The sequence below is a fragment of the Eulemur rufifrons genome, chromosome 9 (assembly GCF_041146395.1).
Source record: "Eulemur rufifrons isolate Redbay chromosome 9, OSU_ERuf_1, whole genome shotgun sequence".
Lineage (NCBI taxonomy): Eukaryota > Metazoa > Chordata > Mammalia > Primates > Lemuridae > Eulemur > Eulemur rufifrons.
The window spans coordinates 26010253-26037335 of NC_090991.1; the positions used below are offsets into that span (position 1 = coordinate 26010253).

Below are 27083 nucleotides of genomic sequence, written 5' to 3' on the forward strand. Positions count from 1 at the left end.
TTAGATGTGTGATAAAGTCTTAAACACAATGGTTCCCAAAAGCACAAGATGGGGTGTCTGTATAGAGTCAACTAGGAAGTTGGTTAAAACATAAATTCCTGGGTCCCTTAAGCATAGATTGATAGATGCCCTCTAGCATATAGCCATCAGCTGTTAGGAAGAAAAATACGTTATTAGTGGAATAAAATTACTTACACACACGAGATTTTGTTACTAACCATATTGTGTGAATTTGACCTTTCTAAATCTGGAAGTTTCTATTAAAAATTTCTCCACTGATCTTTCATAAATGAGTCAGTCCCCCCCAAAAGTAAATAGTGTCTGTGTATAAAAGAATCTCTTAAGATCACATGGTAAAAGAATTTGTGGTTCAAAGTACGTAAGATGTAATGATGGAAAATAAAACACTAAAGAAATCCTATTTAGTATCAGGATAACAAAATTTTTTGTTTCATTTTAATATAAAAAAGTTGTTCATAAATCTAAACTATATTTATTCCTAAATACAATAGGCAGTTTCTGCTAAAATAAAATCCAAAAAATAAAGTTCTACACTTAGCACTGAATCAGTTAATTATTAGGTTTTTTTCTGGACCAAAAAAATCCATGTGAATTTTTACTCTTTGTTCCTCTTTTTCTTGGGTTTTAATTCAGAAATGCATAAATATTAATATTTGAGTTTAGAATAATTACAGAAGATTTTTTAAAAAATGCTTTTGATTATTTAAGTTTCTGAAAAACTGTGACTAACCATGAAACCTATAACTGTTTCTTCGAATAGTATATACATAAAAGAGATTTCACGGTTGAGGGAAAAAGAATTATTTTGTGATCCTACAAAAAAAACTGAGCTTAAAGCTTGTGGTATTCACAATAACTTGCATAATTAGTGAAATATTTCTCCTCACATAGGTACAGCTATCAGACGCAATTAATAAAAAAAAATAACTTCCACCTTTACTGTCAGAAAACACAAGAGACATATGAATGCCAAGAAAAAGAAGAAAAAACTTAAGAGTTTGTCTATGCTGTCCCTGTGTAACTGTCCTCTTTGGCTACAGGTACAGGCTACAGCTGAATTCTAGAAATACATTTTAAGTGAACAAAAATGGAACTGCCCTAAAATAACAAGATTTCTGGGATATACAGGAAGGAAAAAACTATACTTCTAACCCAGAAATATAGATTAAGAAAATGTATCCCAACAGATTAAACACATTATCCAATAAAATAATAAGATTTCTTCATAGTTTTAATTTTTAGTGATTTTTAAAATGGAAATTTTCAACAATCTGATGAGACTTTTTTCTCAAGTCTGATTTGAGACTTCTTTATTCTACAGAAGTCTGTTCATTCACTCAACTAAACTGATATATATTTTCCATAACCGCACTAATAAGTCATGATTACTCAGCCTTAGAGGAAGATGTGGTGGTTCCCATACAAAATGAACACTAACAACTCAGTTTCTTGTCCTTTGTTCATTGTCAAGACTCTGTTTAGCAGCCTATACCTTGACATTTTAGTTTAAACTATATTAACTGATAGGAAACCTCACAAGTTCTTTTCAACATGATAGCTTAATGGTTCTTAAACATAACCAATCTGAATGAAATAATTACAAGTTTATACGAAAAATCCAAAGAAAAAAACTAAAAAAATAATTTTGATTAAAAGTTCTAAAAGTTACACATAATTTAATCTTTTAAGTGTATTTTCTGAACAGTACAAGTCCTATAATGTATCAAGAAAGTCACATTTTAACAATATTAAATATAGAAACAAGGAGGCAAAGACACACACAGCTATAGTATAAATAGAAAAGGCTAACTGGATAGAACCACCATAAAATATAAAATTAACACATGTACTGAGAAACAGGTTCCAGCTCTCATGGGATCATGCCTAGGGATGCTGGCCTGCGGCTGAAGGTTTTCTGCCTGAGAGCATGATGAAGTAATTGATACCAGACTTTCAATCCTCCAGCAAACAACTAGAAAACTGGACAAAATATAAGGAACAATTATTTTCAGACATTGTACCACAGGCAGTACAGGGCTTCTGATTACTAAGAGAAGGGATATAAAAATGAGGAAACCATACGATGACTCCGGCTTTTCGTCTGCAGACACATTCTATGTCTGCCAAAATTTGGTGGGAGGAAGAGCCCAAGCAAAACATGGAGTTCCTGCTGAGTTGAGAAGGAGATCAGGGTTCAGAGAGGCTGAGGCAGTTGGAATTTGTGGGGCAGAATACCAGAGAAGTGGGAGCTACAAGAAATCTCCGGTCTGTCTGCTTGAGACTTTGGCATACAAAGGTGCATTGCAAGATGCTAAGGCGAGACTACATCAGGCCGTGTAAAAAAAACAACTAAATTACTGGAGAACTGTAAGTTAAACAATTCCCAGAGTTCACACAGGACTGGGAAACAGTTGTGATCAACCAGCTAGGGAGAAGAGACTCAACCATTCACACCCAGAAAGGTCATGCCTTAGTAGCAGAACTAAATTAGTCCTACAGTGAAACCTACTCTAGGTCGGCCTTAACAGGGCTTAAAATAAGCCCTTAAAAAAATCAAGCTGTGGCCTGTAATCCTAGCACTTTGGGAGGTTGAGGCGGGAGGATAGCTTGAGGTCAGGAGTTCGAGACCAGCCTGAGCAAGTGCAAGAGCAAGACCCTGTCTCTACAAAAACACAGAAAAATTAGCAGAGTGTCATAGCGTACTACTGTAGTCCCAGCTACTTGAGAGAGTGAGGCAGGCAGGAGGATGGCTTGAGCCCAGGAGTTTGAGGTTACAGTGAGCTATGATGATGCCACTGCAGCTTAGTCTGGGTGACAGAGTGAGACCCTGTCTCAAAAAACAAGCAAACAAACAAACAAAACAAACAAACAAACAAAAAAAAAAACACCCAGAAAAAAGATCAAACCAATCCATAGGTAACTTAACTGCCCACCAAAACAAAACAAAAATTAAAAATATCAATGCTCTATCAAGGAGGATAACAAAATCCATACAAGGAACAATTTAACACCACATGTCCAGCATTCAATAAAAAATAAAAAATTACTAAACATGTGAAGTAGGAAAATATGACTCATAACCAGAAGAAATACTGGTCAACAGAAACAGACCCAGAAATGTCAGAGATAATGGAATTAGGAGAAACAGTCATTAAAAATATGTTGGAAAAATTTAAAGCACGAGGTGGCAAACTTTAGCCTGTAAGGCCAAATCCAAGTCCACCACCTGTTGTGTAAATAAAGTTTGAAAGAATACATTAATTTACATATTGACTCTAGTTGTTTCTGTGCTACAACAGCGAAACTAACTAGCTGTAACAGAGACCCTATGGCCTACAAAGCCTAAAATATTTACTATCTGGCCCTTTATATAAAGAGTTTGCTGGTCTCTGACTTAAAGGAAAATATAAATACAATAAAAAAAGAATTGGAGGCCGGGCGCGGTGGCTCACGCCTGTAATCCTAGCAACTCTGGGAGGTCGAGGTGGGCGGATCGTTTGAGCTCAGGAGTTCGAGACCAGCCTGAGCAAGAGCGAGACCCCATCTCTACTAAAAATAGAAAGAAATTATATGGACAGCTAAAAAAAAAAATATATATATAGAAAAAAAATTAGCCGGGCATGGTGGTGCATGCCTGTAGTCCCAGCTACTCGGGAGGCTGAGACAGGAGGATCGCTTGAGCCTAGGAGTTTGAGGTTGCTGTGAGCTAGGCTGACGCCACGGCACTCACTCTAGCCTGGGCAACAGAGTGAGACTCTGTCTCAAAAAAAAAAAAAAAAAAAGAATTGGAAAGTATTAAAAAAAATCCAAATGGAGCTTCTAGTGCTGAAAATATAAAATCTAAGTAGAAAATTCAGTGGATGGGTTATCTGCAGATTAGACATTCCAGAAGATAATATTAGAGAACTTGAAGATAAGTCAACAGAGAGCATCCAAACTAAAGGTCACAGAAAGAAAAGCCTAGAAAAGAAAAATAATCTCAGTGACCTATAGGACAATACCAATTAGTCTAATATAAATGTAACTGAAATCTCAAGGGGGAAGGGATGTGCAGAAAAATACTAGAAGAAATAATGGCCAAATATTTTGCAGATTTGATGAAAAAATATCAACCCACAGATCTAAGAAACTGAACAACCCCCCATCAGGATCAACACAAAGAAAATAAAACATATAATCAAACTGCTGAAAATCATCACAAGAACATCATAATCTCGCTGCTGTAACTCAATAAGGAGGAAAATCTTAAAAACAATCAGAGGGGATAAAAATTACATACTATCTAGAGGGAAAAACAGATAAGCCTTTTCATTAGAAATAATACAAACCAAGAGACAATAGAATTACTTCCCTAAGGTGCTGAAAGAAAAAAAACCAACAAACCTGTGAATCTAGAACCCAGGGAAAATATATTTCAAAAATAAAGACGAAATAAAATTTTCACATAATCACAAGCCAAAAAATTTGTTCCAGCAGATATGCACCATAATAAATGCTAAAATAAGTTTTCAGACAGAAGAAAGTGATACCAGATGGAAACCTGAATCTACACAAAGGAGTGACAAGCACTGGAAATACATAAGACTTTTTACCCTCATTTTAACCTCTTTATAAAAGATAACTAGGCTGGGTGTGTGGTGGCTCACCCCTGTAATCCTAGCGTGGGGATTACTCTGGGAGGCCAAGGCAGGAGATCACTCAAAGCCAAGAGTTTAAGACCAGGCTGAGCAAGAGCGAGACTCCATCCCTACAAAAAAGAGAAAAATTAGCCAGGTATGGCAGTGTACGCCTGTAGTCCCAGCTACTTGGGGGGCTGAGGCAGGAGGATTGCTTGAGCCCAGGAGTTTGAGGATGCAGTGAGCCACTGCACTTTAGCCAGGGTGACAGAGCAAGACTGTGTCTCAATTAAAAAAAAAAAAAAAAAAAAAAAAAAAAGATAACTAGCTGTTTAAAGCAAAAACTATAATAATAAAGTTGTTACATTATATATGAAATGATAAAATAACACTTAACAGTTCATTTTGATAAGTTAATAGAGCACATTGCAAACCTCAGGGCAAATGCTAAAAATTTTAAAAGAAGTATAACAAATGAGTCAATATATAAAATGAAATGCTAAAAAAATATTCAGTCCAAAGAAGGCAGGAAAAGAGGAAAAAGGAACAAAAAACTAGGTAGGACAAATAGTTAAGGGTAGACTTAAACCCAACCTTACTAATGACTACATTAATTATAAATGGGACAAACATATAAATGAAAAGGCAGAGATTATCGGACTGGATTAGTGCATGCTGTCTATACGAAACCCACTTTAAATATCAAGACCCAGGAAAGTAAGAGTAAAGAGATGAAAAAAGATAACCATTTAAAAAATAATCATAAAAAAGATGGAATGGCTATAGACAAAGTAGATCGCAGAACAGATAATATCATCAGAGATGAACAGGGACATTTGATATCTGTAAAAGGGCTAATTCTCAGGAAGTCAAAGCAATTCTACATGTGGATGAACCCAATAACAGCGTCAAAATACATAAAGCAAAAACTGACAGAACAGAGAAATAAACAAATCCCTAATTATAGCTGAAAATTTCAACGCCCATCTCTCATTAATTGATAAAACAAGTAGACTGACATAATTATAAGAGCACAGAAGATCTGAACAACATAGAAAACTCTACCCAACCGTAGCCAAATATATAATCTCCTCAAGTACACATGGAACATTTGCCAAGATAGACTGTATGCTATGCAGTCTGAGACTTTAAAAGAGTCTCAACACATTTAAAAGGGTGTACTGAGTAGAAAGGTAAAGATCAATAAAGGGAGTACTTCTTAAGGAAAAATGGCAAAAAAAAAAAAAAAAAAAAAAAAAAGGTTCTTTTAATTTTTGGTAACTCAGTATAGTCATTCTAAATGAAATCAAATCAACGAGATAGTTCAGCTATTTGTGACATATTGGACATCTGGTTTTGCTTCAATTCAAAGTGCCATATATCTAATCTCATGAGCTGTATTACATTATATTTTCCAAAGTTTGATAACGGAATAATTTTGCCTCATCTAGGATAAATCACATATAGTAGCTGGCCAGCCCAGAGTATATCTGGGTGACAGCAAACCATAGTTAGATCAAAGAGTAAGATTTCTAATAAGAACAGATGTAGGTATTAGCTGTGGAAAGATGTTTTAACTTTTAAAAACTGTTTTTAGAAGTTTAAAAAGTTACATTTCCACATTTATATTCTTTCATGAGTAGTGTAAAAAAGGAAGTTTTAGTGACTGAAAAAAAAATTAACTGAGATAATTGTATGTAATTAATTTTTACTCTAGCTTTAGGAACAGTAATATACCATTAGTTCTAATTAAGAGAAACTCAGAATTTAAAAAAATTGTCCTAATCAGATATAATTATCATTCCTAAAGTTATACCAAACAAAAATTTCCTAATCTGGTAGATAAGTTTTTTAAGTGGTACCCTGATAATAATGTAGTAAGTAACTGCATAAGCCCAGAGAAATAAATCCTGGTGCCACAAACACAAATTAGGGTCTTTGTAAGGAAGAGGTGAATATATTTATACTTTAACCTGTGAAAAAATTATATTAATAAAATGATAGACTAGTATGCATATTGCTGCTTCATTTTAAACAAATAAACTATTTTCTGGATTTTGTACTTTAAATTATTTGAATTTATACTAGAGTAGCTGATGATTTATTATAATTGTACCTTCCTCATATACTTTATAGCATTCAAAGGACTAAAAAGGTCATACTATGTCTACGTTTCATAAAGAAATACAGTATACAATCTACAAAACCAGAAAGTTAGGGTTTATTTTAGGGGCTTTTCTTACAGAGACATCTTTTAAAAACTAAAAACTCCAATCAATCATATTAATTAATTATGAGCCTAATTTACCTGTGTCTTTATTCAACCAAGATAAAGAATATGATATCACATTAAGAAAGCAGTAATCCTAGCACTTTGGGAGGCTGAGATAGGAGTGCTTGAGACCAGGAGGTTAAGGCCAGCCTGAGCAACACACAGCAGAGACCTTGTCTCTACAAAAAATGGAAAACTTAGCCGAGCATGGTGGCACGTGCCTGTAGTCCCAGACACTTGGGAGGCTGAGGCAAGAGGATCGCTGAAGCCCAGGAGTTTGAGGTTGCAGCGAGCCATGATGATGCCACTGCACTCCAGCCAGGGCAACAGAGCAAGACCCTGTCTCAAAAAAATAAAACAACAAAAAAAGTGAAGAATATGTGTGTGCGTATGAGTATTTGTAAGGAAGGTGAGCAGACAAGAGAGACAGACATACATTCTTCCACTTCAAATGGCTCCTTCAGAACTGATAAAACATTCCTAGAGACTGGAATTGTTTGTACAACATCTGTAATGTCAATTCATAACCTAATCCATCATCTATACACAGAAGTTAAGTGAGATCCCAAAGGCAAAATTTCCAATAAGTTTTGTCTGGAAAGTTTAAGGCAAAGGTAATAAAGTTGAGAATCCTGTGCTGATTCACTGGGAAAACATTTGTTTGCCACACTCCTTCACTAAGGAACAAAAGCAGTCAGTGGTTAGTCTGGAATGTGATTCATTAGGAATATCTGGGTGATAAATAAACAAAAGGGGATGACAAATGGTTGTCTGTATGACTTGCAAAACCTTTGTTTTCTTTTAGGGGACGTTAGAAACCCTTTTGAAAACACAGGAATTCTTCTCCTCAAATTTTTTTTTTAATCACTGCTATTCTCATCAGAGTAAGAAAACAATTTATGTTTTCTGGTCTACAGCAAATACTTCTAGAAGGCTAAAGTCTAAACCTATTGACTCCAAATGGGCACTGACAAGTTTAGTGTTCATATTCTTCTTATGAAGAAGGTCCCAAGTTATATCCCTGCTTCCCCTGTATAAAATGCAATACAATATGTCAAAAAGCAATAAACTGGGCATTAGTTAATGTTGGTTTCAGTTTTCTAAATCTGTTGGTAATTTACTAGGTGTACTCTGACTTCTATCTCATCATCTCCACTTAACAAAAAGCCTAATAAATTACAATAATATCTGCACTACCTAGGTTATAGGGCAAGAATATGAGATTATATTGTAGAAGTGCAAGTACAAAATCACTAGCCAAAACAAAAGCATAAACTCTATGTGGTATTAGTTCATGCTCCAAGTTATACGTTCCTGTCTCCTCTAAACCTAAGCAACTACTGATTGTAAGGTTGACTTAAGCATTCAGGAGAAATGGACTACATATTTATGGAGAGAGCTATTTAAAAAAAGGTTAGTATAAATTGTTTAAAATTTATACCCAACAGAATAGATTTAAACTATACTGAATATTCTTGGCTTTCACTGAAGCATACATTAATAAATAGTGAGTTAAAGGCAGGAAGTTATCCAGTCTGTGCATATTCATTTTGCTTGGCAAAAACCCAGCCGTATGTCCCAGAGACCTTGGTTTCTTCTTTTGATGTGGTGATGCTCATAAGAGTTAATACATGAGTCATTCCTTGGGGAAAGACAGGGAGAAGGGCTTTCATGCCCTCATCAAACAAAAGGCAAACAGACCTTTTCTAAGAAGGGCCTGTTGGTCTTCCTGAAAGAGCCCTGAGTCATTGCATGCTTATAGCTATAGTTATTATACCTTCAGAGAGAAACATCAAATCATACCAGAACCTTAACTTTTGGCAATTTCTTCCTTTTGTGCCTTAAAAGAGGGATAGACAGGTGAGCAATGAAGCAATCATCAGAAGTCAAGGAGAAAAGATACTGAAGAAGTTGTTTTACAATTTTAAAAAAAGAATTATTCCACCTTATGGCATTGACAATTATTATAGCATTTCACTTACTGAAACTAAATCACTAGTTTCAGTCCATATCCATGAAGTTTCCCATGTAACATTTACTTTCAGCAATAGCCAAGAGTCAAAAAGCATCAGAAATGTCTATACCTAAGGAAAAAACAGCTTTAAAACAGCACAGAATACTAGGAAGTATTTATTCATAAAAGGAATCGGGGTACCATATACAGAAGTGTTTATATGACAAAGCAATCAAGATGTCAGGTTTTTTTAAATGTACAATTTTTACCACATATTTTAGTGATGAAATAACCCAAACTTTAAAGCAGAAGCAAGCCTCTGGATCTTACACAAAGGCAAATATCTCACAACTTTCTTTCTTTATGTAACAAAAAGTCAAGTATTTTTTCTCTAAAAGTGGTCATATAAAAAATGGCTCTAAATATTTAAAGGATAACACCTTGATGTTATAGCTTATAATAGAACTTGATCTATTCTACAATATAATAGTTCTGAACTTTTCTACTTCCAAACTGCTTCTAGAAAAGACAACTCTAATGCTTAAAATGTGTAAAAATCCCTCCTATTTTAATCCTCAATGTGAGGAAGTCCCATGGTTAAAATACAAGGCCAAGAGAAAAATTGTAAAATATATTCAGCCTTCTATTTATAGCTAAATATTTGGGTATCTTTTGAAACTATAAAGTTCTGATAGTTTTCTTCTCTTTACAGTTCTTTGTGTAGAAGCTGGGTTTACTTGAAAGGAATAGAAGGCTTCCTTTGTCCAGTAAACTACTCCACCTAGTGTCAAAAGCTGTACATATATCACATTCTATAGCACTACATTGTAGCTGGTGAACTCATTCTCTTTGTTATTGTTAATAGAACAGACTTTATAAATCATTAATGGCACATTCAGTTTACAAATGGCTCTTTAATCATCTTCTTAGAACTTGATGAATCATCATGTACATACACATAAGGAGTACATCTAGGATACATTTTTTCTTTATGAAGTACCAAAGTTCCTATTTTTATAAACTTGAATGCTTATAGAATTATGAATCATTTCTGTTAATGAGAAATAACTACAAGGTGGCTACTGAAATAACCCCATCAGTTCTCCCAAATGTTTATAACATCTAAATGTTTTTTTTTTTTTTTTTTTTTTGTTGAGACAGAGTCTCACTTTGTTGCCCAGGCTAGAGTGAGTGCCGTGGCGTCAGCTTAGCTCACAGCAACCTCAAACTCCTGGGCTCAAGCGATCCTACTGCCTCAGCCTCCCGAGTAGCTGGGACTACAGGCATGCGCCACTATGCCCGGCTAATTTTTTCTATATAGATTTTTAGGTGTCCATATAATGTGTTTCTATTTTTAGTAGAGACGGGGTCTCGCTCAGGCTGGTCTCGAACTCCTGACCTTGAGCAATCCACCCGCCTCGGCCTCCCAGAGTGCTAGGATTACAGGCGTGAGCCACCGCGCCCGGCCTAAATGTTTTTTAAAAATAAATTTTACTGTGCACATTTGAAGGTTTTTTTTTTTTTTTTTTTTTTTTTTTTTGAGGCAGAGTCCTGCTCTGTCACCCTGGCTAGAGTGCCATGGTGTCAGCCTAGCTCACAGCAACCTCAAACTCCTGGGCTCAAGCAATCCTTCTGCCTCAGCCTCCCAAGTAGCTGGGACTACAGGCATGTGCCACCATGCCCAGCTAATTTTTTCTGTATATTTTTAGCTGTCCATATAATTTCTTTCTGTTTTTAGTAGAGACGGGGTCTCGCTCTTGCTCAGGCTGGTCTCGAACTCCTGAGCTCAAACGATCCACCCGCCTCGGCCTCACAGAGTGCTAGGATTACAGGCATGAGCCACCGCGCCCAGCCCACATTTGAGGTTTGTAACATGATGTTACAGGACAAATACAGACAGCAAAATGGTTCCTATAGTGAAGCAAATTAACATATCTATCAACTTATATGTTACTTTTTTTGAGAAGAACAGCTCAAATCTACTTATTGAACAAAAATCCCTAATCCAATATAATTTGACTACTATGGTTCTCATGTTATACTTTAGATCTCTAGACTTGTTCATCCTACATATAACATCTCAACTTAATCCATAAGTTATTTATTTCTTAAAATGGTACAATGTTGTAAAAACTGGTAAAGAATAACTGAACATAACAATGGTTACATGAAATTGGAACCAAATCTTGCTGTCATCAGGCAGCTCATTTAGAAGAAATTCTTCTGCTTTTCTCTTTATGAAAAATCATTTCTTTTTCCCTTATGGTTTTCTATACAACTCAAGCACATGTAAAACTATATTTTTCCCAAATAATCATGGTAAACTTAATATTTCTTGACCAGGAAGAAAGAAATGATAGTAATTATTTGGCTAATGGATGAATCAAATGCATAAAGCATTGTGTAAAAATCCTTAGGAGATGGCTAAGCTCATTAAGGCTCCCAGGCTCAAGATGCTTCCTCTGGTATACTATTGTCAGTGAGTTAGAGCAGGGGTTAACTACAAAGTGCAGTCTGCTGCCTGTTTTTGTGAATATAAAGTTTTATTGGAAAACAGCTACATTCATTCATTACATACTATCTATGGCTGCTTTTTCATTACAATGACAGATCTGAGTAATTGCACAGACACTGTATGGCTGGCCCACTATGCTGAAATAGGTACTATCTGGCACTTTATAGAAAAAGTGTGCTCTCTAGCTGTGGGTTAGACCATTATTGAGGTAGAAATTTTTTTTTTTTTTTTTTTTGAGACAGAGTCTCACTCTGTTGCCCAGGCTAGAGTGAGTGCCGTGGCGTCAGCCTAGCTCACAGGAGGTAGAAATTTTGACTCAAACAAACAGGCTGCATCAAGATGCACCAAAGAAGTCAACGGCAGCTATGTTTCCTTTGTGCAAACATTAACTTATTGTTTTTACTCTGGGTATAATTACCACTACATTAGAGAGTAAATAAGCATTCCTGGATCCCTTGTACCAAATATTTTAAAAGGAAACCTGCTGCATGCCTGCTAAGACTAAAATAAATCTGTCAATGAATTTCTGGGAATTAATATCCAACAGATGAGTTCTTAAAAGATGCTATCTTGAAAAAAATCTGCCAGGCACAGAAGCATTTTTACACCTGATCTATGTATAAACACATGAGTAAAATCAATGAGCGAAATCAGTAACTTACACTATTTGCCAGGCAAAATTTGCTCAAGATAGATATCAAAAGAAGCCAGGCACAGTGGCTCATGCCTGTAATCTTAGCAATTTGGCAGGCTGAGGCAGGAGGACTGCTTGAGGCCAGGGGTTCAAGACCAGCCTGGGCAACATAGTGAGACGGTGTCTCTAAAAAAAAAAAAAAAAAAAAAAATTAGCTGGGCACTGTGGCATGTGCCTGTAGTCCTAACCACTCAGGAGGCTGAAGCAAGAGGATTGTTTCACTTAAGCCAAGGAGTTCAAGGCTGTGATGAGTTATGACTGTGCCACCGTACTCTAGCCCTGGCGACAGAGTAAGACTCTGTCTCAAACAAACAAACAAACAAACAAAAAACCCCCTAAAACTCAATTGTCGGTAATGTTTCTTTTAACTTGTTAAGAATTGTCAAAATATATAATTTGAAAATGATTGCTTTTAAAAAATAAATCAGATTAAGAACAGTGACAATGCTAATTATAACAGCGCAATCACTTACTGAGCACCTTATATTTGATAGGCACCAAGCAGAAAATTATAAGAGTTATTTCACTTTAATCCTCTAAAGAGCTTCATGAGATAGGTACTATTATTATCATCTCATTTAGAGTTGAATAAACTGAGGTTTAAAAGTTAACCAATTTACCAAATAACACACAGCTCAGTTTTCAATCGCTTGTATATATATTCTTGAATATTGAAGAAAAGGGCAGAATTAAAGTAAGTTTGGCATTATATCTGACTGTGTCCTGCATGTAAATATGTATGTCACAATGAAAAGAAAGGCTGAATGATAACTGCTAAACTAATTAGAAAATGTAGGATATCATTAAGAAAAAAAATTCATTTTCACCTACATGCATTAAGTGGTATTAGGTAAGCATAAACACAGATAAATAACAGAATATGTCTCCAAGCTAAGTAGAGCCATTTGATGGCTTGGTTTTTGGGTGATGTTGCTCTACATACATATATTTATGTAGAACAGAACCTGCAAATAAAATATAGTATATTGGTTGTATTAGCAATGCCACCTAGTGGCAGCCAAATATCGACATGCTTAGGAAAAAGAGTTCTAGAATGGTTTTTAACCTTTTATGGAGTTTGGAAAATCTGATGAATACTATAGATCTTTACTGGCCAAGAAAAAAAAAAATTCTTATTTGCAAGGACACACAACAACCATAGTTTTTTGGGGGAATTAACAAGCCTCCCGAGGCCCATTTTTTGACCATTAAAATTAACAGAATTAACCAACAATTAACCTAGCAGTCCAACTACCTCACCTTAAGCCATGGGAAAAAGGAAGCCATTCATTTTCCCTTCATCTCTTCCTTTCTGGCTAGCATCCACTAATCTTGCATAAACAGTATTTAACTTTTCCTTTTTGGCTAGATATCTAGTCTCTGCAAACTGCTAGATTTACACTGTACTCAAATCAAGTTATTAAATTTGATGGTAGCCTTAAACTGTCATTTTTCCCTGCTGATTTTCATTAACTTTAACATTGATCAAACAAATACTAACTTTTACTAGTGATGTTTAAAGAAATGATGACTTCCAGACATCTGAATTTCAAGTTAGAACCTTTCAATTATAATCTAAAAGTATAAATAAAATTGTTTATTGATAAACTTAAACATCAAGGCAAATTTTCCATCTGAAAGTCAAATATACAGGTATCTAATATTTTAGGAATTATAATAAGTCTTTTAGATGACTTTTTTTTTAAAGAAACAGTTTTCTTCTGTCACCCAAGCTGGAGTGCAGTGGCACAATAACAGTTTAAACTCCTGGGCTCAAGCCATCTTCTCCACCTCAACCTCCTGAAGAGCTAGGACTAGATGTGCGCAACCAGGCCCAGCTAATTTTTTAAATTTTTTGTAGACATGGGGGTCTTACTGTGTTGCTCAGGATGGTTTTGAACTCCTGGCCTCAAGGGATTCTCCTGCTTCAGCCTCCCAAAGTGCTGGGATTACACACGTGAGCTACTGCACCCAGCTGAGATGACCATTTAGTATACAATCAATTATAATTAACTTTTTATTAAAAGAAAATTATTCTTACCAGATAAAGCAGAAAGGTGTGCAGCCCCGTTCCAAGCCCAACAGAAGACAAAATTCCTAAGCCTATCCAGTAGGCATACAAAAGAAACTGTTTCTCTATACGTTGCACATACTGAAAAACAAAAGGGATGGGATGAAAAATGTGAATTCTTTATAAGAAATGTGGTATTTATAAACTATCATTAAAATTAAACAAACCAACTAAAATAAGTTTCAAATAGGAAGAAAGATTAAAAACTCCTTAAAGAGGCTTGATTTCTTTAATATGCAATAGCAGAGACAGCAAAAAATTCATCTAACTGGAATACAGCTTTTGTTTCTAAACCTTTGAAGTCCTACTATTTACAGGACAAATAAAAATAAAAATAAAAAATAAAAAAATAAAAACTAACCCTCAAATTAGGATAAGAGCTCTATCTGTTCAGATGGATCATGAAAGTATGTTATAAAAAATATGAAAATGTTGGCAGTAATTAAAGGATTCATGCTGCTTTGACTGATCATCTTCAAGAAACTTAAATTTAAATCTTTGAAGGTAAAAAGGAATCATATATCAATATATCAAACACAAATGCTGAGCAGCCACAAGTTAACACCACAAAAATATTTTTAGTATATGCCCTTAAAAGTAAGACATTGAGGTATCAGTTATGAAATAATGTTGAGGGTAGAAATTCTATAAAACCCTTATTAGTCCCATTTTGAAACTGGGATTAGAGAATATACAAGACTAGAAACAGAATTGCTGAATCTCTTACCTGTTGATGTGCTCCTTCAACATAATACGTAGCTATAAGCATAGCAAGCAGCAGTAAAAAAGACACCACAATGCTTTGACGATGCCATAATCTTAAAAACAAATTGAAAAAAAAAGAAATATCTCACAGTCTCATTTTTAGGATTCATTATTCTCAAAACAATTGCTTGTTGAAGCAGTTAGGTAATCTAGCTCAGCTATAGAATCAATCTTTCTGGGCTAAGCTCTTTTGTCCTTAAACACTTTTGCCTCTTGTGGGTGCAGAAGGGGGTCAAGGGAAGATACATGGACATAGAACCCAATTTCTTACCATAGACATTGTAGCCTTTTTCTTATCCAAAGCCTTATCTTGTTTACACTCTACCTTCTAAATTGAAAAGGCAATATAATACAATCCCCCACTGCTAAATTTGACTGGCTTAAAAAAAAAATTTTAAAAAGAAGAGGTATTATAGTATAATAGAGCACTGGCCTTCAAGTCAGAGGATCTGGGTCAGAGACCCTTCATGTTGCACTTTGAGCAAGACACTTAACCAAGTTTATTCTGTTTCTTGTTTTTAAAACTTTATAATCATATACTTGTTTTACTTTCTTTAAGAAGTTGCCATAAGGATCAAAATGAGCTGAAAAATGCTACAAAATGCTTTATAAACTCTTAGTTAGATAAAAATGTAAGATAAGAGTATAGGTAATAACGTGGAAGTGTGTGCCAGAAAATGATAAAGCATGCAAAAGTTCAACTTGCTCTTGATGATATTTGAAACAATGTTTACAAGTACTAAATTTAAAGATAGAAAACATTTCCATGACATAATCTTTTCTCATTGGCTCAAACTATCAGCAAAACTGCCACATATTGTGAACCTTGTCCTGCTAAACCATCAGTGTATCTGACATACACAGGCCTGATTTCTCCTGAAGGTAAAACCAGTAGGAAAAAAACCATGATATTTTCAGTGTTCTCCCTTACATGAAAGATTCAACATGAAAAAAAAAAAAAAGATTCAACATGAGACAGTGGTCAACCATAACAATCCAATGAGCAAACAGCAATGTTTCCCTAATCTATTTTTCTTCAAACTACAGAAAGGAGAATAAATATGTTCCTATGATAATATTCTAGATTTAATTAATCCATTTTGATGGAACAGAGGATATGGAGTAGAGGAACGTTGAGGATTGAGGATTTCTAAAATTAGTAAGTTAGGTTTATATAAAAAGTAATGGAAGACTCTTTACTTTGAGGTCCATTCCTTCAAGATTACAAGGATTTCCAGAGAAAAATACTGCAAGGTAATGAGTGGCTGTCTCCACAGGACAATATTCTGCCTTTCTTCCCGATCCCTCCTCTTCTTTTCATTCATGGAAGAGGGGTCTGAAAAACAATAGTGCAGAAGTTAAACCACAATTTCTAACATTTATGCTCTTTCCAATCACTTTAAAAATTCATCTACTTTCCCATCCCACATCTGAAATACTGCATATAAATCAAAAGTATAAACATTGTTATTCACATCTGAGTCAGGCAAATTTAAATAGTTTGAGTACTAACCTGAGATTACCCCTTCCCTAGAGGAGGTAAGCTCTGGAACACAATTCTAATTACTGTGTTTGAAAACTTTAACAGAAAGCCAAGGACTGTGGTAGGTCCCCATAACTTAAGCCTCAACAGAATTTCATTTGTCTATGTATCTACCTATCTCCTCGCTTTCAATCAGTGGCAATCTTGCAGGGTATTCTTTTAAGCAGTCTTGGAGAGGGACGGTACAATGTACAAGTGCTTAATACATATTGGATGAAAAGAGTTTTACCCATGTTGCAAATAAGCATTAACAGCAAGTCCTAGAGTCTTTTTTTTTTTCTTCTTTTGTTTCTCAATGCTGCTGTGAGTCCCAGAGTCTTGAGAAATCACAACTAGTCCAGACTTAGCAACACCTAGTAGCTTAGAAAGAAGATGAATTACAGTAGTTCACCCCTTCATCTGTGGTTTAAGTTATCCACGGTCAATTTGCAAACTGAAAATTCGTAAGTTTTAAATTGCATACTGTTCTGAGTAGTGTGATAAAATCTCATGCTGTTCTACTCTATCCAGCCCAAATTGTGAATCATGCCTTTGTCTAGCATATCCATGCTATATACATTACCCCATCACTGTATAGGGAAAAACAGTGTATACAGTTTTCGGTACTACCTGCAGCTTTAAGCATCCGTTGGGGGTCATGGAACAGATACCACAGATAAGGGGGACCTACTGTATTACATAATAGTTGCCACTCCTTAATCAGTGAACTAGAGAACTGAGGCTAAAAAAGTGCTTACCCTTTGCCAACTCCCTGACCTGACAGATATGAGAACCTTTTGTAGAGAGTGTTCTAAAGAAATGGTACGGAAAATTTGAGCAGTTGAATTTGGTAAGAACTGTAAAGATTTTGGGAAAATGAAATGTCTAGACCAGGTGCTTCTGCCCCAATCTTAACATTATATTTTGCAATTATTTTACTATCAGAGCACAAGCTTTTACTCTTATACATTACTGGAGGAAGCCTAAGTTGGTTCACCTTCTATGAAAGGCATCATATCAACCTAACATCATATTATAAAGCAAAGTGGTGTAGATCTCAAAATGTGGAGGCAAACTAGTTGGTTCCAAATCCTGGCTCTGCCATCTACCAGTCATGCGATCTTGGGCAAGTTAGTTAATGTTTCTGTGCCTCAGTTTTCTCTTCCGTAGAACGGGGATAACAATAGTATTAATACTTACTTTCAGGGTCATTGTAAGGATTAAGTGAGTTAATACATATAAAGTTCTCTGTAACAATTATTTTGTAGCTAATAGATGCATCATAATATCACAGATGTATCATAAATATATATATGTATAAAGTTCTCAGAAGAGTTTGATACTTAGTAAGTACCCAATTAAGATTAGCTATTATTGTCATCATCTATCGAAATTACACACACTTATACTGTAAGCCAATAATTTCATTTCTAGGAATGATTAGGTATAAGGTAAAATGACTTGTACAAGTTAATTCACAGCAGCATTATTTGTACTAGCAAAAGACTGTCAATAACTTAAATATTACTGACAGAGGAGTGATTAAAGTATGGTACACTCACACAATGTAACGGAACACTACAGAATAAGTTTTTCAGGTACAGTTATAACACAATCTCTAAGAAATATTAAGTAAAAAACACATGGCACAAAAGAGTAAATATGACATGTAACATTAATTTTAACACATTGACTGCCATGTGAGTTGCATTTAATTCAGGCTAGTTTTCAGCCTGGGGCCACGTGAAGCAAAACCCTGCAGTTGGTTTGTAAACATCTTACTTGTTGATGTTCTTATTGTTACAATTAATATTGACAATTTAATTCTAAAAACATGGATTGCATTGCATATAACTCATGCACAGAGAATAAAAAATAACAAATTAGAAAGGATTGCTTTAATAAAACGTTGTGTCTTCGGGGAAAATTTTTTTTTTCCCTAGTGTGGCAGTCAATGTGTTAAATTCTAATGGAGTGAACACTGGAATAGAGTCTGTAAATATACGTGCTTGCTGAAAAGAAAGGAAAAATAGCGCACAAAAGCTCCTAATGGGAACACACTGTGATGTATGATGTCCATGCCTGAATACTGAAACTCTTAGTGCAACTGCAAGGTTTATTGACAATCAAAGTAACACAAAAGTCAGATCAGTGCTGGAAAATGTCCTCTGCAAGGAAATATAGTGATTAAAACAACCAAATGGAAACTACTGTTTCAAATTGCTTGCACAATAAAAGAGAATTTCTGTGATAACATTACCACACTAGAGTATTATTTGCGATGTGTTCTAGATGCCAAACAATTCAGAAGTTATAATAAAAAGAAAACCAGCACAATTACCAAAAAAGAAAAACTTCTCTTTAATTGCACAAAAGAAAGTTCCTACTTAAATCATCCATATCAATAAAAGTCATCATTTTCAGTGTAAATGTATAAATAAGACTCAAATATACTAAAATTTATCATGAATTCCAATTTGGTTAACATATAAGTTTATTCATCTCAAAATAAAATTTAAAAATAAATCAATAATAATCACATTCTAACTTTTTTGATAATTACATATTTAAGAACAGCATAAGTAAATTTATAACCTACTTTTATAGTTACAAAATAGGATGATAAATTTGACCACCGAGCAAAGCCAAATAAACACTTAGCACACCGTAAGATAAGTACTAAGTACTAATCTTGTACTTAGAACACTGCTTATGTGACTGTAGCCAGGCTGTTCATGCAATCACTGTGAAAAATCACCTGACTCATAATATGATTTCCAATGACAATATTAATAACAGATAAAAAGTATTAGAATATATGTCTATTTTAGTCCAATGAAAAGTATTAATATATCACTTAAGCTCATAAATCTCCTCCCTCCAAACCAACACACTTTACCTGTGAAACTTCCATTATGTTGTTCCTTGTTCATTGCTACACGTCTCTGGTCGCAGTTTTTTCCATTCTCTGCCATTTCATAGATCAGTAACTCTTGAGGAGCTAATACAAACAAAATAAAATCCAGCAATACATTATATACTTCTGCTTTGCAGCTGTGACTGAATAAAACTTAACACAGGAATAATATGGCAATAATATGCCACATGCTATTTAAAATGTATTTACATTTTATTTTTTCTTTTCTAACCAAGATTTGGACAAGTTATGTAGAAATTCTAATACAAATTCTAAAAATATAAAAGCCATGTAGTTGTAAACCTTTTCCAAATAATTATTCCAGTGATTTTTCCAGATTAAAATATAGAGGCATTTTGTCCACAGAAGAAGGATATCAAGTACTAGCACCTTCAAATATTGACAAACTATAAGGCCTAAGGTCCTTCTAATTCATAATTTAATATCATTCACATTGTGTACTCAAAATTTACCTTACCATTTTTACCTTTCTACCATTTTATCTTTCATATTCCTTTTAACATTATTAGGAAAAAATGGATTACCAAAGATGCTGCAAATGTTGACACACAGATCTAAGACCACGAATCAGTTTTATTTAGGAAACAATTCTACTGAATAAAATATGAACATAGAAGATAAAAATTTTAAATGTTTAAGATATATTAAACGTACTTTATTTATATCATGCTTCATATTACAGGTATAAATGGTTTTACTTTAAATCAGCATTGTAATACAACATATGAACTGTGCTGACATAATTATTCTACACAAAACACCAGATTGTCTGTGACTGTATCATTCTTCAGGCGTTTCGTCTCACTCTGTTGCCCTGGGTAGAGTACAGTGGCATCATCGTGGCTCACTGCAACCTCAAACTCCTGAGTGAGCTCAAGCGATCCTCCTGCCTCAGTCTCCCAAGGAGCTGGGACTACAGGCGTGTGCCACCTTGCTTGGCTAATTTTTAGTAGAGATGGGGTCTCACTCTTGCTCAGGCTGGTCTTGAACTCCTGACCTCATGTGATCCTCCCACCTCAGCCTCCCAGAGTGCTAGGATTATAGGCAGTGAGCCACTGTGCTCCAGCCTCTTCAGGTGTTAATAAAGCAAATCTTTCTATTCAAAAAACACATCATTTCAAACAAAATTAAAGCCTTGTGCTTCAAAGAACATCATGAAGAAAGTGAAAAAACAACCCACAGAATGAGAGAAAATATTTGCAAATTATGTATTTCATAAGAAGCTTGTATCTAGAATATATAAAAAACTCTTACAACTCAATAATAAACAGTAAATAATCCAACTTAAAAATGGACAGAGGATCTGCATAGATATTTCTCCAAAGATATATAAATGGCTAATAAGCACATGAAAAGATGTTCAACATCTTTAGCCATTAAGGAAATGCAAATTAAACCACATGAGATACAATCTCATACCTATTAGGATGGCTATAATAAAAAAGATAGGTAATAACAAGTGTTGGCAAGGGAGTACAGAAATCTGAACACTTACACAGTGCTGGTGGAAATGCAAAATGATTCTTTCTGATGCTTTGGAAAACAATTTGTCAGTTCCTCAAAACGTAAAACATAGTTACCATACAACTCAGCAATTCATGCATGTTCATAGTATTTAATAGCATTGCTGTTAACAGTCGAAAGATTGATACAACCCAAATGACACTGAATATAGAAAATATGGTACAATGAAATATTACTCAGCCATAAAAAGAAATAAAGTACTGACACATGCTACAGCTTCGATAAACTTTGAAAATATTACACTAAGTGAAAGAAGTTATTCACAACAGACCATATTATGATTCCCATTTATATGAAATGTCCAGCATAGGCATATCCATAATGACAGAAAGTAAATTAGCAGATTAATTGGAGAGAATTGGGGTATGGCTGCAAATGAGTTGTGAGTTTCTTTTTGGGGTGATGAAAATATTTTAAAATTGTGGTGATGGTTGCGTAAGTGTGACTATACTAACAACCATCAGACTGTACAGTTTAAATGAGTGAATTATATGGTGAGTTATGTTTGAATAAAGCTGCCTAAGAAAAAAGTCATCAGCAGAAACTATCAAAACCTCCAAATATGTTCATATGAAAAGAATGGTATACTATTTTACAAATCTCTTTCATTTTCTCTATATTTAATAGTAGCCCCCAAGCTTAAGAGTACTCTTATGACCAAGTTGCTCAAATTTTTCTATTTTATGAGCTGATTTAGTGGCAGTTCAGAATTCAAAGTCAGATTTATGAGTTAGGGGATATTATTAAGAAAGAAAACTCAAGAAATCACTTTTTAACATGCTTGTATAAATTTGTTCACTTATTCATTCAACAAATACTGAGTGGCACAGCATCCTGCATGTACCAGAAATCATGTTAAATTTAATTTAGCTTACTAGAATATGATATGGTCATGGGTTCAACCTTCCTGTAGTTTCTCAGTTGATGCTATTTTATTCCTGACTAAACTCCTAACTATAACAACTATTTCCAAAATTTATGCCTCATAAAGGAAAACAAGTGAAAGACTGAACAAAATGACTGAACAAAAAGCATACATTCATCGCTGCAACAGATTCTCTTTTTTTAGATACAATCCATTTGTAAACACCTTTGTTTTGCTGCCTTCATTTCTCAATGAGCAAATAAACATATGGTGAAATAAAGTATAGGTTTCCATTAGCACAGATAGCCTCAAGTAGATGATTATATAAGATTTAAAGTCCGAGTATCTGGATTTGAATACCAGATTTGCCACTAACTAGTTATGTGATCTTGAGCAAGTTTTCCTCTCATTTTCTCTAGGCCTTGATTTTCTGGATCTACAAAATGAGGACAATAATTGCCACTTTCAAAGGATAGGTTGATGAAATAGTCTGTGTGCACATGTATATTTGTGTGTATGTAGGCGTGTGTAACTATCAATGCTAGTACATCAAATGGTCAAGAAGTATATAAAGCATAAACCTACAAACCGCCTAAACTAGAAAAACAACTTCATAGCACACGCCTCACTGATACCATATCAGTGATGCTAGTGTTATTCATTCAACACTCATATAGAATAAGTATTGGGGTCTCTTAAAAGTAATAGGGACGGAGAGTATAAATATGAATGAGGCCCTTGTCCTCAGGAGGGTAACAGTATGGTAAAGAAGCCAAATAAACTCAAGAAATCAATTAGAATAGAACAGAATGAAATAGGTATTTTAATAAACGTAGATGGAAAGAATGTTTTAATTTAGTGGGAAGAAAACAGCTTTTAGAGTCTAACAGAATTGGGTTTAAACCCAATCTTCACAAGGAACTACTCTATGAATCTGGACAAGTTTGTAAAACTCTCTAAATATCAGTTTAATTTATAAAATAGGTAAAACAGGAAACACATCAAAGGGTTATTATGAGGATCAAACAAGGTAATGTATGTAAAATATTAATACATTACTTCATCTTTTATGTGAACTCAATATATACTAGCTATTAATATATTGAAGATGATGAGGAAAAAAGTACTGTGGGAGTTCAGAGGACAATACATTCAGAAGAGTTCACAGAAGCTTAAAGTTTGATTCTGCAAACTTAAGCTATACTTCTGCAAAGATGTAGTCAAAAGATTACGCAGCCCAAGCAGTTACAAAAAAACAAAGACGAAGTTATTTTGTGAAAATATGTAAGGCCAAAGCATCACAAGAGGTTTACAAGATGGAAATCTATTCCACAAATCTGGATTTTATTAATAAAAAAATCAAATTAAGATGTTTGAAATGGAACCATATAAAAGAGTTAAAGATTTTCTACCTGCTAGTATTTAACTTGAGGCCATACTTAAGTTCTGCAAATACTTAAAACCATGTGGGTTCAAATAGTTTGATCCATTTCAAACATAGTTCAGCCACTCACCTACATCATAATAAGTAAAATTTAATTAATTTGTGGTGAAAAGATAAACAAGGCACAAAAGGGCTTGCATTATGAAGTAAACATTCTAAAACCTTTCCACGTGCAAAACACTGATAATTGAATTCATCTATTCCTTCCTTCAAGAGATAAACAAGTTTTATCCAAAACAACTTGGGTCCATTTGAGTTCGTGCTTATAACAATGGTATTACACAATTATTTAAAGGTTTTGTTTTTAAAATATTGCAACATGAATTTTCATTTGAGCAAATAATGTGTTCTTACACAATGTGCTTAAGAAGAACAGTCTCAAAAAGTCTCTCTAGAAGACAAAAAATAATAGTCTGGAATTTTATTTTGTAAGAAATAACCCAGGGAACTAAGCTATTTGCTTGTAATAAAACATGCTCAATTCCTTTGCTTCCTCTTCCCCAATCACACATACTGCAAAACTGTAATGCCCCTGGAATAGCCTACATTCTTATAATCTGCCTGAGCAGCCAAACAACTAGAGAAAAACCACACAACTGCTTGGACACTTTAAATTCACTTATTCATTTAACAAATGTTTATCAAGTGTCCATCATGTGCCAGTTACTGAGATGCCAAATCTCAAACCTCAAATTGATGATTCCTACTGATAAACTTTTTCTTACTCTTACAACTATTTCATGCCTTACTCTCTCTCTTCAAATTTCCTGTCCTACTTTTCTCCTTTCTTATTCTCTTTAAAAAAAAAACCAAAAAAACCCCACAAAAGCAGAGGGAGAATTCCCCTACCTGTCTACTACTAAACCTACTAAAATAGTTACAGCTTCACCCATGTTAGCATTCTCTCTTTACAAGTAGGGCACTGTCCTCTACCTACCAAAGGCCATTATGCCATTATATACATTCTGTGTAACACCCTCTCTCTCACCTTCTCAGGGACTTTGTTCCTTTAGTTTCTTTCTCTCTCTCTCTCTCTTTCTCTCTCTCTGTAATCAATCTTTCCCCCTTTATTCTCACCAGCAGACAAGCATTACCCAGTATTTCCCATTTCTCAGTCCTCCTTCATAGACATAATTCTCAAAAAAGTTGCCTATATACACAGTCTCCATTTCCTCATCACCAAATCTCTGCTCAATCCATTGCAATGTGACTTCTATCCTGACAAATCAAAAGAAATGGCTTTTGTCAAGATTTTCAATGACCTCTACGTTGCCAAAGCCAAAGACACTTACTGAAGGATTAGGATTCGTACTGAATCTCTTAGCTCCACTTAGCACAAGTATCCACTCCCTCTTTCTTCAAATACTCTCTCATGTTTTTCTTCCTATTTCTCTGGCTACTCCACTAATAGCTCCTCCTGCTCTACTTTTTGGAGTTCTTCAAAGCCTGGTCCTAAATTCCTTTTAGAGTTCTCTTTATACTCTCTCCCTAATGATGTCATCTATTCACTCAGCCTTAAGTAGCCTCTACATACCGAAAATTCTCTTTCTTTCAAAAGTACAATGATGTCCCTGTGACAGTACTTTATCACAGTGCTTTATGAATATTCTATAAAAATAATTAGAATCAGAGAAGGGAACTCAGAGAGTACTAAAGCCTATCCTACTCCTAAAAATTACAGATAAAGAAACATCTCAGAGGTAGAGTGACTTGTATAATGTCACAGAACAAGTTAGTGACAAAGTTGGAGGCGGGACCCAGATACAGGGTAATCTTAGGAGTACGTTGACCTACTGGGAAAATACCTCCACTCCCAAAACCAAATTGAGGATTATTTTTCTGAGAATTTTGAAAGGGACAAGCTCAATCTACAAAAGTAAAGTAATATAAGAGCTAGTTCATAAATGTGATTTAAGAGTGGAAGACTCAAATCTAATTAAGTTGGAAATTATGTTAAAGTGGGAGACATTATTAGGCTGTGCCTAAAACCATAAAATTATTAACTTTACTGCCTGAATAAAAAAAAAAATCAGGTGACTGGTTTTATAAGAGAGGTTCAATAAGACAAAAATGGCTAATATTAATATATCTCTAGCACAATACAGCAGAAGTTATCTGATCTATAAATCTCATGTCCATTAGGGCACACAGCATCATGATTATCGAGGCCTTTGATTATCTTGCTATCCACATTTGTTTGATTCCATGCTCCCAAATAATGTTTTAATTATAATATGGCTTCTCATGTAGATTAGCCTATAAACAGAGAATACACTTATAATGGATTGAATTGTGTCCCCCCCAAATTCATATGGTGAAACCCTAACCTCCAATGTAACTGTACTTGAAAACAGCGCCTTTTAAGAAGGTAATTTAGGTTAAATGAGGTCATAAGGGTGGTACTCTTTTAAGGACTCATGTCCTTATAAGAATAGATACTAGACACCTTTCTCTTCTGCCTGTGCACAGAGGCAAGTCTCTGCTAGAACACAGGGAGAAGGTGGCCATCAGTAAGTCAGGAAGAGAGACCTTACCGGAAACCAACCCTACGGGCACCCTGAACTTCCAGCCTCCAAAATTGTGAGACAATAAATTTCTGTTGTTTAAGTCACCCAGTCTGTGGTATTCTGTTATGGCATCCCTAGCAGACTAATACAAAGATGACTGGTATAAATAAGAGGATCCAGATCACAGGATAGTAATATTTTTCTTTATAGTATTAGAAAACTGCTATTGTGGGTTTGTCAATTTGGTTTGAATAACTCTACACACTAGAGTACATTCAGCTATATGTTTACTAATTCAGATTTCTAAACTACAAAACTGAGGATCAGATCCTGAAATGTGAAACCTATACCAAGTTCCAGATGCCTTGAAAGGATTTAACCGTTAACCACATGGCCAACCTATCTTTTATCCAGAAAACACCCCCATGTACTTTATTGTATGTGTCTTCAAACTGCAATAGTGACTACTTAATCCAGCATCAATATACCCTGTTAATTTTACTCAGTATCAAATTCATCATTGTAAAATGACCCATTGTAGGCCAGGCACGGTGGCTCACACCTGTAATCCTAGCACTTTGGGAGGCCGAGGCGGGAGGATCGCTCGAGGTCAAGAGTTCGAGACCAGCCTGAGCAAGAGCGAGACCCCATCTCTACTAAAAATAGAAAGAAATTATATGGACAACTACAAATATATAGAGAAATAATTAGCTGGGCATGGTGGCACATGCCTGTAATCCCTGCGACTCGGGAGGCTGAGGCAGGAGGATTGCTTGAGCCCAGGAGTTTGAGGTTGCTGTAAGCTAGGCTGACGCCACGGCACTCTAGCCTGGGCAACAGAGTAAGACTCTGTCCGGAAAAAAAAAAAAAAAAAGAAAAAGACCAATTTTATAGGGAAACAGGAGAACTTGGTGCCTGAAAGGTGCCAATACATCTTGATTGATTTGAGGCCATATCAGGACAAGACACATTTGGACTATGTATTTTACCTGTACTCCACACACCCCAGGACTGAACCCATCCATCCTATTCTAATTCTGTTATCCTTCCCAGCTGAAAGAACTTTTATATTTTGTAATTTAAAAAAAAATCCTACCACCATCACCTACTATTGTTATGTGACCTTAGGTTAAATAATTTAAGTTTCTGCATTTGAACATATTTATGTAGTATCCCCATCCATATTTTCATGTCATCCTTAAACGTTTTTGTTTTGCATCAGGGGAATCTCAGTAATTTAGCTTCTTTACTTAAAGACAAATTATATAAGTGCCCCCATATAGTGACTGGCACACAGCATGCACTTAACGTTAGTTTCTCCACGCCATTTTCATGAATGTCACAATTTTCTAAAACAATCATAGTGAATGTTTGT

The 27083-nt window shown here is 35.0% G+C and overlaps 1 protein-coding gene across 5 annotated transcripts in view; it reads right to left on the reverse strand.

Annotated features, from left to right (window-relative positions):
* Positions 1 to 27083, reverse strand: part of VMP1 (vacuole membrane protein 1) — a 110693-nt gene that overhangs the window by 67810 nt on the left and 15800 nt on the right. For 3 of the 5 annotated variants that reach the window (XM_069481098.1, XM_069481096.1, XM_069481097.1), the window contains exons 1-2: positions 16109 to 16190; positions 14114 to 14224 (exon numbers count right to left, since the gene is read on the reverse strand). In XM_069481098.1, coding sequence (XP_069337199.1) covers positions 14114 to 14224; positions 16109 to 16120 — 123 coding nt within the window. In that variant the 5' untranslated portion in view covers positions 16121 to 16190. Of the gene's footprint in view, positions 1 to 14113; positions 14225 to 14870; positions 14962 to 16108; positions 16245 to 19329; positions 19432 to 27083 lie in introns of those variants that run through there. The other 2 variants (XM_069481093.1, XM_069481094.1) reach the window with 1 other exon arrangement.